This window comes from Frieseomelitta varia, unplaced genomic scaffold, assembly GCF_011392965.1.
Source record: "Frieseomelitta varia isolate USP_RPSP 00005682 unplaced genomic scaffold, Fvar_1.2 scaffold_302, whole genome shotgun sequence".
Taxonomy (NCBI): Eukaryota; Metazoa; Arthropoda; class Insecta; order Hymenoptera; family Apidae; genus Frieseomelitta; species Frieseomelitta varia.
In genome coordinates this window covers 124,759-136,891 of record NW_025110038.1, presented here as the reverse complement: position 1 = coordinate 136,891, position 12,133 = coordinate 124,759, and the positions used below count along the sequence as shown (strand labels likewise).

The 12,133-nt window shown below is 38.1% G+C and overlaps 1 protein-coding gene across 2 annotated transcripts in view; it reads left to right on the top strand.

Annotated features, from left to right (window-relative positions):
- The window catches only part of LOC122529695, a 59,215-nt gene extending 47,224 nt beyond the window's left edge, over positions 1–11,991 (top strand). Inside the window, exons 2-12 of one of the 2 annotated variants that reach the window (XM_043656064.1) lie at positions 613–700; positions 830–1,099; positions 6,582–6,848; positions 6,936–7,274; positions 7,360–7,476; positions 7,611–7,786; positions 7,896–8,169; positions 8,241–8,322; positions 8,401–8,545; positions 8,616–8,805; positions 8,901–11,991. In XM_043656064.1, the coding sequence (XP_043511999.1) occupies positions 613–700; positions 830–1,099; positions 6,582–6,848; positions 6,936–7,274; positions 7,360–7,476; positions 7,611–7,786; positions 7,896–8,169; positions 8,241–8,322; positions 8,401–8,545; positions 8,616–8,805; positions 8,901–9,052 (2,100 nt within the window). In that variant the 3' untranslated portion in view covers positions 9,053–11,991. Of the gene's footprint in view, positions 1–612; positions 701–829; positions 1,100–6,581; positions 6,849–6,935; positions 7,275–7,359; positions 7,477–7,610; positions 7,787–7,880; positions 8,170–8,240; positions 8,323–8,400; positions 8,546–8,615; positions 8,806–8,900 lie in introns of both variants that reach the window. The other variant, XM_043656063.1, reaches the window with a different exon arrangement.
- The last annotated feature ends 142 nt before the right edge of the window (positions 11,992–12,133 follow it).

Sequence of the window (12,133 nt, the reverse complement as noted above, 5' to 3'; positions counted from 1 at the left end):
AAAAGCGAGGGAAAGAAGAAATCCAGGAAGTAGTCAGTTGAAACATAAGCAAAACGTATACGGAAAGCCGGTGACTTGCGTGCTTTCAGCTTGCACTGGCGAATTACTCGACCAACGCTGGCAATCTTGAACGACTTCCTCGAGCTGGCTTCGTCTCTTAACACTTTTATGAGAGGACTTGCTCGACGACCAGTTACACCTATCGACTTCCAACGATTTATTCCTCGCTTCGCTGGATTGATTTACGAACATCGCGCGTCCTCCCTTGGAAAACGAGTTACCGAGAAACCTGTTATCTTTCGCCTCTCTAATTAGATTATAAATATAAAAGAAAACATGCTCGAATACGAAGATCGTGAAACAAAACTGCATAGCTTGTACGTTGTTTTATTATTATATTGGTAAAGAAATTTCAAATTCGCGCTATCTCTTGGTTCCCGATAGTAGCGAAAAAACGCAACGGAACTTCACTTGGTAAACGTATTTTAGATACGCGTAACATTCATTAAACGACACGAGTTGAGCCTTTCTTGAGAACGAAAGACGAATATGAGACGCTGAACGCGAGGGGGTAATTGCGCTTCTAACCGATATCCATTGCTTCCGTTCCAGATGGGTTCGTCTGCGATCGGCACGATGGGGACCGTGGTCGCTGGCGTCACGCTGTTAGCTTTCGTCACCGTCGCTCACGCTGCTCTGGGTAAGTACATCCGTACATTTTATCCCCTTGAATGTAACGAACGAGATGCTTCAGAACCACCTGTAAACGTGTAATTCCAGTTACGCCGTTCTTTGCAATGTTCTCAAAGGAATCGCATTCACGTTTCAGCTAGGACAGCGTTCGAGAAGCTGACAGACTACGATTACCGCGGAACGACGTACTACAGTGTAAGGAACCTGTCTTTATACGAGTGTCAGGGTTGGTGCCGCGAAGAGGCCGAGTGTCAGGCGGCGGCGTTCTCGTTCGTCGTAAATCCTTTGGCGCCGATGCAAGACACCCTGTGCCAGCTGCAGAACGAGACAGCGGCAACGAATCCAGCGGCACAGCCGCAGAGAGCCGCGAACATGTACTACATGACGAAGCTGCAGATCAGATCAGGTGAGCAGTCCTGGCCGAGAACATGCTTCGAAACTTTGTAACGCGAGATCGATCGAACATCAACCGTGCCACATAGTCGAATGGAACTGCCGGTAAACGCTATTAGGAGCTTCTTTTTCGAGGGTCATGCACCTATTTACAAGAATCAACCTTGAGAATTTAATATTGCCACTGGCAATTTGCCAGCCACCAGCAAGACTGGGATAATGAATGTTAATAGTTAGCCCTTGGCTAACCTTTTATCTCATACCGAGAGATCGGTGAGAAAATAAAAGAGGCCAGCTGGACGACTAGCTAGCAGGTTAGAGAAAAATCCTGCAATTTAGGCGGCATTGCCAAAGGAAACAGTCAGGAAATCCAGGTGTAAGAGCTAGTAGCAAAGACGCGTGACGCGGGACGCGGGACGTGAAGGAAGCAGGTAGACGTGCAAATAATTGCACGCTGGTAGCAACGACAGGCGGAGAAAGTTTATTATATATTCGATAATATAAGTTTATTATATATTCGATATCGAGTATAATATATAGTCAATAGCGTTGCATTTTAGCCTAACTCAGTATCGTGGAAACAATAATTTACCTTTGCCTGATCTCGTATACTCAGTCTTTTTCAAATTTCAATTTCTCTATCGTAATCTGAAATAATCTAACCAGTGGCGGCATGTGGCTTCTACTGAAATCATGTGAGTGCTACAACTTTTAAATATATATTTAAAATATATTTAATATATATATAAAAATATATTTAAAATATATATAAAAATATATTTAAAATATATATAAAAATATATTTAAAATATATATAAAAATATATTTTTAATTATATAATTTAAAATATATTTAAACGCTATTAATATAAAATTTTTTATTATTTTTTATACAAAATAGGAAAATTATATAGAATTGTTGATAATGTAGTTCCGCAGTGCTATGTACAAGCCGCCACTGAATCTAGTGTAAAAAGAGGAGTTGAAAAAAGAAAGAAATTTATTACAGATATATTTAGCAGTATAGTGTCATAGTCTCTCTTTACTAAATATAAACACTATCCTATAAAATAAAAATTTTTCATCCTGCTTGTAAAGAAATATTTCTTGCAAATTAAAGAAATTGATATATTGTATTTCTTGTTAATTAAAAAATTAAAGAATATTGATATGTCTGATAAAAGGCTTGTAGAATCATTATTTAAAAAAAGATAAATCATTATTTAAATACAAGGTAAATCTATTACATGAGCTACAACTCTATTCCTATCGAAAATAGAAAAAAATTCTAAAGGAAAAGCTTTTATTGTTTAAGAAATTCTATCATCGTCTAGTGAGATTTTTTATAAAATTTCTTTGCTACAAAGAAATTTTACAATTCCAGTTGCATTATTTTTTAAATGGAACTCTGAATTTCTTTTCGACGAATTTCAATATTGAAAAGAATATTAATCTTAATGATTAATAATTTATAATTCTTGAAATACTTTATATTTTATACAAGATTCAAAATTATATTATATTTATCCTTAATTACACGTACTTTCTGCAATAATAATAAAACAATTTAAACAGATATCATAACATGATATTCATTTTATAAATATACGAACCAATAATAATAGTTTGATATAGTCAAAAAATATCAGTTTAAATTTCTTCAAATCGGAACAAATTTCTTCAAATCGGAACAAAACGATTATTAAAATTGTATAAATAAAAATATAAAGTTTATTTAAAAAATCATCAATGATTTTAAAATGTTACAAATTGTTCTGACCTTGTTTTGACCTTGAAAAAAATTCTACCATCGTCAATTCTTTTACCACCCTTTAAACTAGTGCAATTCTTTGTTCTGAATATCTTTTTCATCATTACACTAAAAATAATGTACATATATTGATTTTTTCACTTAAAATCGCCTTGTATGAAATTTGAAGTATCTTAAGAAATATTAATTTTTTCGACATCTAGCTCTAAATCTTTTTCATTCGGAGCAACACTAGGAATCAGTTCATGGAAAAAATCGTAAATTCATTTCAACAATACAATTGCACTTTGCAAATCGCATTTTACATGCATTACACGACCATAAAGTTTTTTAGAGAATGTGAAATTTTCCTTCACAATATTTTTACTACTTTCAACGAAAATAGAGTTATAGCCTGGCTCTCGGTTACTAGCAAGCTTTTCTAGAAAAATGTCTAACAAGAAATTTCTAAACCTATGCATATTGATATATTGACTCATAATAAAGAGTAATATGTCTCCTAAAAATAAAAGCTTCAAATCAAAAATAAGTGTAAGATATAAGCCTCAAGACTTATTTTCACATCGAGATTCTTTATAAATCAAGACATTTTAAACATCGATTTTTTGTAAATCTTTTCATAAAATCGATACAATATATATTTATATATATTTTTTAACAAATATTATTCCATAAAATAAATTAAATTGAATAAAATTAATTAAATTTGTGAATTGCATAATAAATACATAATGAATATAAACAGTAGTTAAAAGATAATAAATGTTTGTTTATAAGAAATAGAATTTAGCTTGTTGATTCACTTTTGATTGTTACGAAAGTAATAGTTTTTATGATTTTTGTTAAGGAGCCATATTACCTTCGCATTTGTCCAAGTTCCTGAATGATTTATTTTCATAATACATATACATATACAACTAAATTATTTTTTTCTTCCTTTGCTTTTGTTTTTTAACATGCATAATCTTATTATTTTACCCACGTTTTGAATAAATTTTAAAGTAATCTAGAAACAGAATTTAAGAAGAAATTTAAAAACTAAGAGTCTACGTTGCTTTCCATTTCTTTAATAAAGAGTATCAGCAAAGCTAAATTTTAGTGAAACTTCTCTCCGATATCTAAATACACAAAACATTTGTGCATCACCTATTATGTTCAAGAAATGAACGTGAAGAAGCCACCAAACCTTTAGACCTCTAGACAAAAGTCCCATCCCCCGTGAACGCAGGCAGTTTCGGATTTCCCACTGACAGGGAGAAGTACGTTTTGCCAAAGAGGGTAGTCCGGATGGCAGCAAACAATAAAAGATCTACTGGTACCTTTCAGGCGATGTGAAAAAATACTTTAAGTACGGTCGCCGCTGTAAACAGGTCAGAACCTTCGCCGAAGGTGTCGAAAATATCCCAAGAAACGCCTAATATTGGTTTAACGAGCCTGCTGGTACCTTCGAGCCTTCCAACTATCTCAGCACAATCGCAAAACTCGCAGCTACGAGTCGTTAGACACCTTCGGGGACACCCGCGGTTTGACCTGTCTCACGTTTCGAAAGATAACAAAAAGGACTTTGGAGAAGGTTGCCGATTCCTCGAAAAGCACGATTGCTTCTCGTCCAGGCGCCTGATCGACCGTAGAACACTTTCGTTACTCTCTTGACCGAATAACATAATGAACAGGATACGAATATTCATGTAAATTCACTTGGTCTCGTTTGCTGTTACATATTCAACTCTATGTTGGACTTTATTTTGGATATTTCATATATTTCTTCATATACGTTGGGTTTTACTGTATAATATATTATCTTAACAATTTTTTATTTTTTACATTTGATTGGATTTTTGTTTTTTGCCTACATAAATTTGTCTGTCAAAAATTCAATTTCATTTGTAACATCTCAAGAGAATATTCATGTTTCTGACGTAGTCTCTATTAAATCTGCAAAGAATACGAAAAGTAAAGTCGCGAAATGAAGGAGAAGCGATGTGTTTTTCAGTTGGCAACTTCTATTCAAAATCTCTCCTCTCTTAAAATAACTGGGAACAGACGAAACAGACCTCCATCATCGAGGTCTCAACGCGTTAAGAATTTGCACGGGCGATCGGCCTCTCGACGACAGATACTCGAACGTCAGCAATTGGCTCGTGCAAAATTTTACGCAACAAGCTCTATCCCGTGCCTCGACATTTAATTAATCTAGAAAATAAAGCAGCCCACGACAACGATTAATTTTAGCGGACTTGCATGAGTCACAGGTGACAGGGTTCAACGCCGGTTCAATCTGTATAACAAAATATTTCCAGCGGATAAAAATCACCAGCCAGTTTCTTCGTCCCCGCCGTCATTCGCGTGTTCGAGGCGTCCGAAAATAGTACGAAACTGAAAACAAAACGGCCAGCGTATTTTTAAAGATTCCGATCGCAATATTCAGAGTTGGAATTTAACTCTCGAAAATAAGACAAATAAATAAATCAGGGAAAAGAGACGTAATATTAAAAAAAAAAAAAAAAAAAAAAAAAAAAAAAAAAACGAAAACAATTACAGAATGTAGTTAGTGTTTCACAGAATATTGTTATTGAACAAATCAGACTGATGTATCGAATGGAGTATTTCTGTGGTCGTACGAGATGAGGAATTCGCACGACCGCGGTGAATCATCGAGTGACACGGTCGGTTCGTTGGCATCGGTTCCCGGTGTTCGCCGACATTAGCGCCGGTTTCGAGGGCGGAACAAAAGAAATTGGAACGATCGTCCGCTCCCCGATGAAATGTATTCTCGTTTCTCGGCTGCAAAGTCGCGCGGCCGTGCGTCACGAAGTGGCAGATCGCGCTCGACACATGCCAAGTCACATGTTCGCTCGTGATTTTGGCACCGAGGTGACGCGCGCTCGCGCGCTTCAAACCCGTGGCTCGTCTCGCGGCCGTCACGCTCGCGTGATCAGCCGCCAACCGAGAAATTCGCCACACTTCCTCGGACCGGCCGGATATAGCATAACTGTTTCCACGATCGACGATCCGTGCCGCGAGCATACACTTCGCATTCTTTCTTTCCGTTTCTCTTTTTTTTTTTTTTTTTTTTTTTTTCTTCACGCAGCCGCGCTTTCCTCTCGGGCGAATGCGAATTATCATATTTCACTGGCACGTCGTTTCATCCTGCACTGTACAGGACGTGATGGTCGTTTTGGTGTTAAAATAGAATGACCTTGGAACGACCTTGACTTACAGAAAACAGCTCGGAAGACAGATGGAATGTACGTAGGAATCTTATTTATATCGTGGACGTTTTATTAGTAGAATTCTTGAAATTCGAGATGTTGCAACGTCGAGAAGATGCGAAATTAGAAGATTTCGTTGTTATATCGATCCTCCCTCGTGTGGCTACAGGTGTCGGTGTATGAGACTCATGTGGCACAGGCGAGAGTTACATAAGAAAGCATTCTCTGCAGCCTGTATATGCTTCGTCAGGTGTGCAAACGTTGTGTCTGCGGTCAGGCGTACCCACGTGTTTTACCTCTCTACAAACAAAAACATTTTACATGACATAAAAAAAATCATCGTCAATACAATGACAATAAGATGTGAGACAATCTCTGTTTCGTTTGAATTGTTTTTCTCTTTTTCTTTTAGCAGAATTGAATGGTCAGAATTGTATAGGCTTCTTACAATTGAAATGTTCTTACTGTTTTTTCTTCTATTGTCAATATTTTTTCTTGGTTTTTCTTTTTCAGAGAACGTCTGTCTGCGACCATGGTCCTTCGAACGTGTTCCTAACAAGATGATTCGTGGTCTAGACAATGCTTTGATCTACACATCGACGAAGGAAGCTTGCCTAGCGGCTTGCCTCAACGAACACCGTTTCACCTGTCGTTCCGTCGAATACAACTACGTAACTTTGCAATGTCATTTGAGCGATTCCGATCGGAGAACGACTGGCCAATACGTGCAATTCGTGGACGCCCAGGGCGTGGATTATTTCGAAAATCTGTGCTTAAAAGGTACGGTAGATATTCGTACGCCACGAAGGTATACTATTCGATATAAAAAAAAAAAAAAAAAATTACTTAAGAAGTTGTCATTTCCAGGGAAAGAGGCGTGCAAGTCCCAAAGAAACTTTCAAATGCCACGAATCGGCGTGGCCGACGATAAGGTTGCTCAATATGCGGGATTACACTATTACACGGACAAAGAACTGCAGGTTCAAAGCGAATCCGCGTGTAGGTTGGCTTGCGAGATCGAGAACGAGTTCCTTTGTAGATCTTTCCTCTATCGTGGCGCTCCTCAAGGATCTGCTTACAATTGTCAGCTATTCCATCTGGATCATTGGACGCTTCCCGATGGCCCTTCGACGTACCTCAATGCGGAACGACCATTGATCGATAACGGCGAGAGAGTTGGAACTTACTTCGAGAATTATTGCGAAAGTAAGAGCGACATTTCAAATTTCCATTATATTTCTTCCGTTGTACGATCGAACTCGTCATTCCATACATTCAAATTGATCGTTAGAGGGTACTGGACCATTAGCGGACCCGCCAGTCGTCTTCGAGACCACGGAAGACCCCACCATAAATAACCTGACGAGGAATGACATAAACTGCGATAAAACTGGTACCTGTTACGACGGTACGTATATATTAAAACAGACATTCGCTAAAGAGTGTGCTGCTAATTGATCGAAAAGAAATATGAAATACTTCTTCGGAACAAGCCCTGTTATCGTGAACTTGACAATAAAGAATCGTGAAATATGATTGCAGTATCCGTCGACTGCAAAGACACGCGAATTGCCGTCCAGGTTCGTACGAACAAGCCATTTAATGGCCGTATTTATGCTCTCGGCCGTTCGGAGACCTGTAACATCGATGTGATTAATAGCGATCTCTTCAGGCTCGATCTGACTATGAGTGGGCAAGACTGTAACACTCAGAGTGTGGTAAGTAATTGATATTATATACGTGCGTTCACGCTTACGAATGATCACGTATTCACTCGAATCCTGTTCAAATCCTCTTTGTTCACTACGGCAGCGTGACGGTTTTCAGACTGGCATCTACTCGAACACGGTCGTCCTTCAGCATCATTCCGTGGTGATGACCAAGGCGGACAAGATTTACAAAGTGAAATGCACGTACGACATGTCGTCGAAAAATATTACATTCGGAATGATGCCTATCAGGGACCCGGAAATGATAAGTATCACCAGCGCGCCGGAAGCCCCGCCACCAAGAATTCGTATCCTCGACAGCAGATCCAGGGAAGTGGAGACTGTCCGTATCGGAGACAAGTTAACGTTCAGAATCGAAATCCCGGAAGACAGTGAGTGTTCATCGTTGTTGCGTGAACGTACGCCGACCGTGATCTTAATCTTCGTTCGTTTCGATCTGTAGCTCCTTACGGAATTTTTGCAAGAAGTTGCGTCGCCATGGCCAAGGATTCAAAAAGTACCTTCCAAATCATCGATGACGAAGGGTCCGTAGTTTGTCTATGAGAAAAAAATAACGTCGCGATAATTAAACTTAGTTGAACAAACAATTGTTTAATTTTCAGTTGTCCGGTGGATCCGTCAATCTTCCCGAGTTTCACACCTGACGGAAACGCTCTTCAATCAATCTACGAGGCATTCAGATTCACCGAGTCTTACGGTGTGATCTTCCAATGCAATGTCAAGTACTGTTTGGGACCATGTGAACCGGTAATTGAACGGACGAAAATAATTTATATATCTGGTCGACGAAAAATGAAGAGACGTTGATTAATTACAGGCTGTCTGCGAGTGGGGACGTGAATCGGTCGAGTCGTGGGGTAAGAGGCGTCGAAGAAGTATCACGAATGCCACGGAAGAAAAAGCAGAGGATATGACGCTGTCTCAGGAAATTCTTGTTCTCGACTTTGGCGACGAGAAACAGTCAGACTTCTTGAAGAACGACGCCAGCATAGATTTCAACGAAGCCGGTAATTGCATAAAAAATTTCTCCCTCTGTCTTCGAAATATTACATTAATATGTTGTGAAGAATATTTTCAAAAAATATTTATTTCTACTTTTCAGATAAAACAGTAACGATAGTAGAGCCCTGTCCAACAAAGACTTCGGTGCTGGTTCTAGGAGTGACGTGCGCTCTGCTAGTTCTTATCTATATTTCCACAATCTTTTGTTATTACATGAAGAAATGGCTGTCGCCCCGCAAAATGATGCCCTGAAAATTCCCCGTCAAACTCAAGTGATGACGAGAGAAGCGGCAAGGAAAAACTACGGATAAAGTGCAAACTCACCTTGCGTAACACATCGTACGTGTTATAAGACTGCATCCGATGAACCCGAGAGGCACGTGTTCGAATAGACGGATGGAAAAATTGCAATTTTGCGCCGTCATCGCCGATATTACTCACGCTTCGCGCGAAACGCTTTTCTACGAATTGAAGAGCCGTGCCGCGCAAAAAAACATTCATTTTTCCACACTATGAACATACATTTTTCATTCAGGCGGTGCGCTTTCGGGTTTGTCGCGATGCGTCCCCTGCTATCGAGAACTTATCATTCATACTACATTAAGCGGAAACATGATATTCCAAACGTCGCATTCGATTCGTGAGGCAATTGAATTAATCGGAATACAGATGCCCCGTGGCAAAGAACTTCCAACGATACACGTAAATATTAAAAGGCGAAGAAAAATCAAAAAGGGGAAACGAATAGTATCTCTAAAAAAAGAATGCTAAATCAAACAGGATCTATTGTTCGCCGTTAAATCGAGAGCTTGCACATGGCGGAAGTCACAAGTTGCTTATGCAACGCTCTGAAAAAAATCTTTTCATTGACGATGTTAAAAGCACACTCATTATAGAACACTTTAAATATAATTTCACACGACGATTAAACGATGCGGCGAGAATCACGAGGCTTGTCGCTTGTGCAACGCCTCGTAAGGGGGAATTAGTTTTACATACAGTTGAGGATGGATTTCGTAGACAACGATAGAGGTAGACAACGATTTGGCTTCAGAATATCTTACCGGACAATCTCTATACTTACGCGTTTTACATCTGATATTCCATTCATTTATACATAATATTTATCGTACATGTATGTATATCGGATCTTTTAGATCGCATGGGTCGAAGATCGCAGGGATCTTGCGTGCAATATGTCGTAGCGAGTCGCGGAACGTGCATTTTCTCGAGAACGATGAAACTATGGGAGATAAAGGAATTACGCATCGCGTGGACATCTCTGTGACGTCATGTTCCTCGTATCGAGAAAACAAAATGATACATTTGGTCGATTGGACAACAATTGTTCCCCGATCCGTGATTACTATGTTCTTTTCTCTAAGAATAACCAGGGACACCCTGACGACAAACGTTGTAATAAGTACACTTTATTTAAGGACATTTTAGACACAGCTAACTGTCTTATCTCTTACGAGCTACTTCTGATCGGATTGCAAGGAGAATAAGTTATAACGAACGACAAATCTCTCCCCCTTCGTCGTTCGATATAACTCTCCGTGGTCTCCTCGAGCTGCTGCGGAATGAGATAAATATCTAGATCAAGCATCGTTCGACACAGCTCTAGCCACATTTTTCATTCCGCGGAAATCTACTTGTAACCCGTATCAAGACTAGCGATATTTAAAGGTTCACGCTTCACTAACGTTTCTAACGATACAACTAGCGTTTAAGGTAGAAAATAAACGAAGCATGTAAGCATAAATAGAAAAAGAAGCGAAGAAAACGACCGAGAAACAGCATTCTTTGATTAATAGATTCCGTGCTGAAGTCATGCCAACGCTTTTTGTTTTTTAGACGCTCGAAACTGTTTTCCTTGTTTTCATGGAATCTGCCGTCGGGTATTTGAAAAATTATAATTACCGCGATTAGAGAAAAAGATGAAAAGTAAATTCAATGTTATTGGAATAATTGGAAGATTAATCTAACATGAACTGAACGTGGAATTGAAGTTGAAAATGCTGTTCGCCCGAAATGAATTATGAGAAAAACCATCCTTTTGGGATTATTAGGTGCAGGTACTTTAATCTTCGATATCGAATAGACATGCCAATATCGATGTACATGTATTTGAATCACATCATATTTCCATTCAGTCATCCTTATTAATCGTTGAAGCAGTTTGACGCCATTATTTCAAAATGACAAGAATTATTTTAACGAAACTTTTGCGAAGAATTGACGTTGAAAATATATTTTTAAGAAAACCCACGATGATCCATATCTTACATAATTTAGATAGAACGAAAATATGATGTAGGTATGTCAATCATAAGATATTAGCAACATTAATCATACTTTTATATAAAACACATCGAATATTTTCGAATGATTACTTTGTGAAAAAAGAAGGAAGGGACTAGCTAGCATCCATCAAATTTTTCTTTTATGATATTCTCCATTGTCTTCGACGTGATTAAAAAAAAATGCATTTCGAAAAGACTCGACGCTCAAGGATAGAAATGGAAAAAACAAATGTATATATCATTGGATCGTAATAGGTATTGAGATGCAAACACACATAAGTACACGTATCACTATCACATGTATTTGTACTCTATTTATGTACGCGAATGTTTCAGTAATTAAATGAAGATCAATCTCGAAAAAATCTTGTTTCCCTTTATTTTTATTGGACAACTGATAGATAATGTTCATATGACGCAAATTATTATTAAGTTGCAAATATATCCATCAAATTCTAGTAAAATTTCAAATATCCTACAATATGCATTTGAGATTGCTATTAACAAACGTCGATTGATGTGCCGCAGGATTCTTGAACAACCGACCGTGTAAACAAATTGAAACAATTGGTCGACAGCCAATGATCGGATCGAACTTGTGATTAATCGAGTTGTGTAGGAGCACGTATTAAAGATGCACATGTATGAGTTTGTTATTGCAACAAGCAATAATATGAATCACTTGATACGGTTAGTGTCGATGAATAGTCAGTTGATTGCAGATAAAAATAATTGCGGCATCTTTGTTTAAAAATAGATTGCAGTTGCATCCATCGAAAACATACTTTTAAATTATTTCTGTAACATTAACACGAGTGAATCGAGTTTTTAAAGTTTACTAACTAAGTGCTGAATGAGTAAAATAAAAAACATATTTATCCTTGATTGCAATTATCACGTGAATTTCAATCCAGTGCGTTCTAGATGTTCTACAGAATCATATATCGATGACGAGTCACGCTTTAATGAGGTTTCAAAGGCTAGCATTAATTGATAACAAATTTAACGAGCTTAACTGCTCTCGACC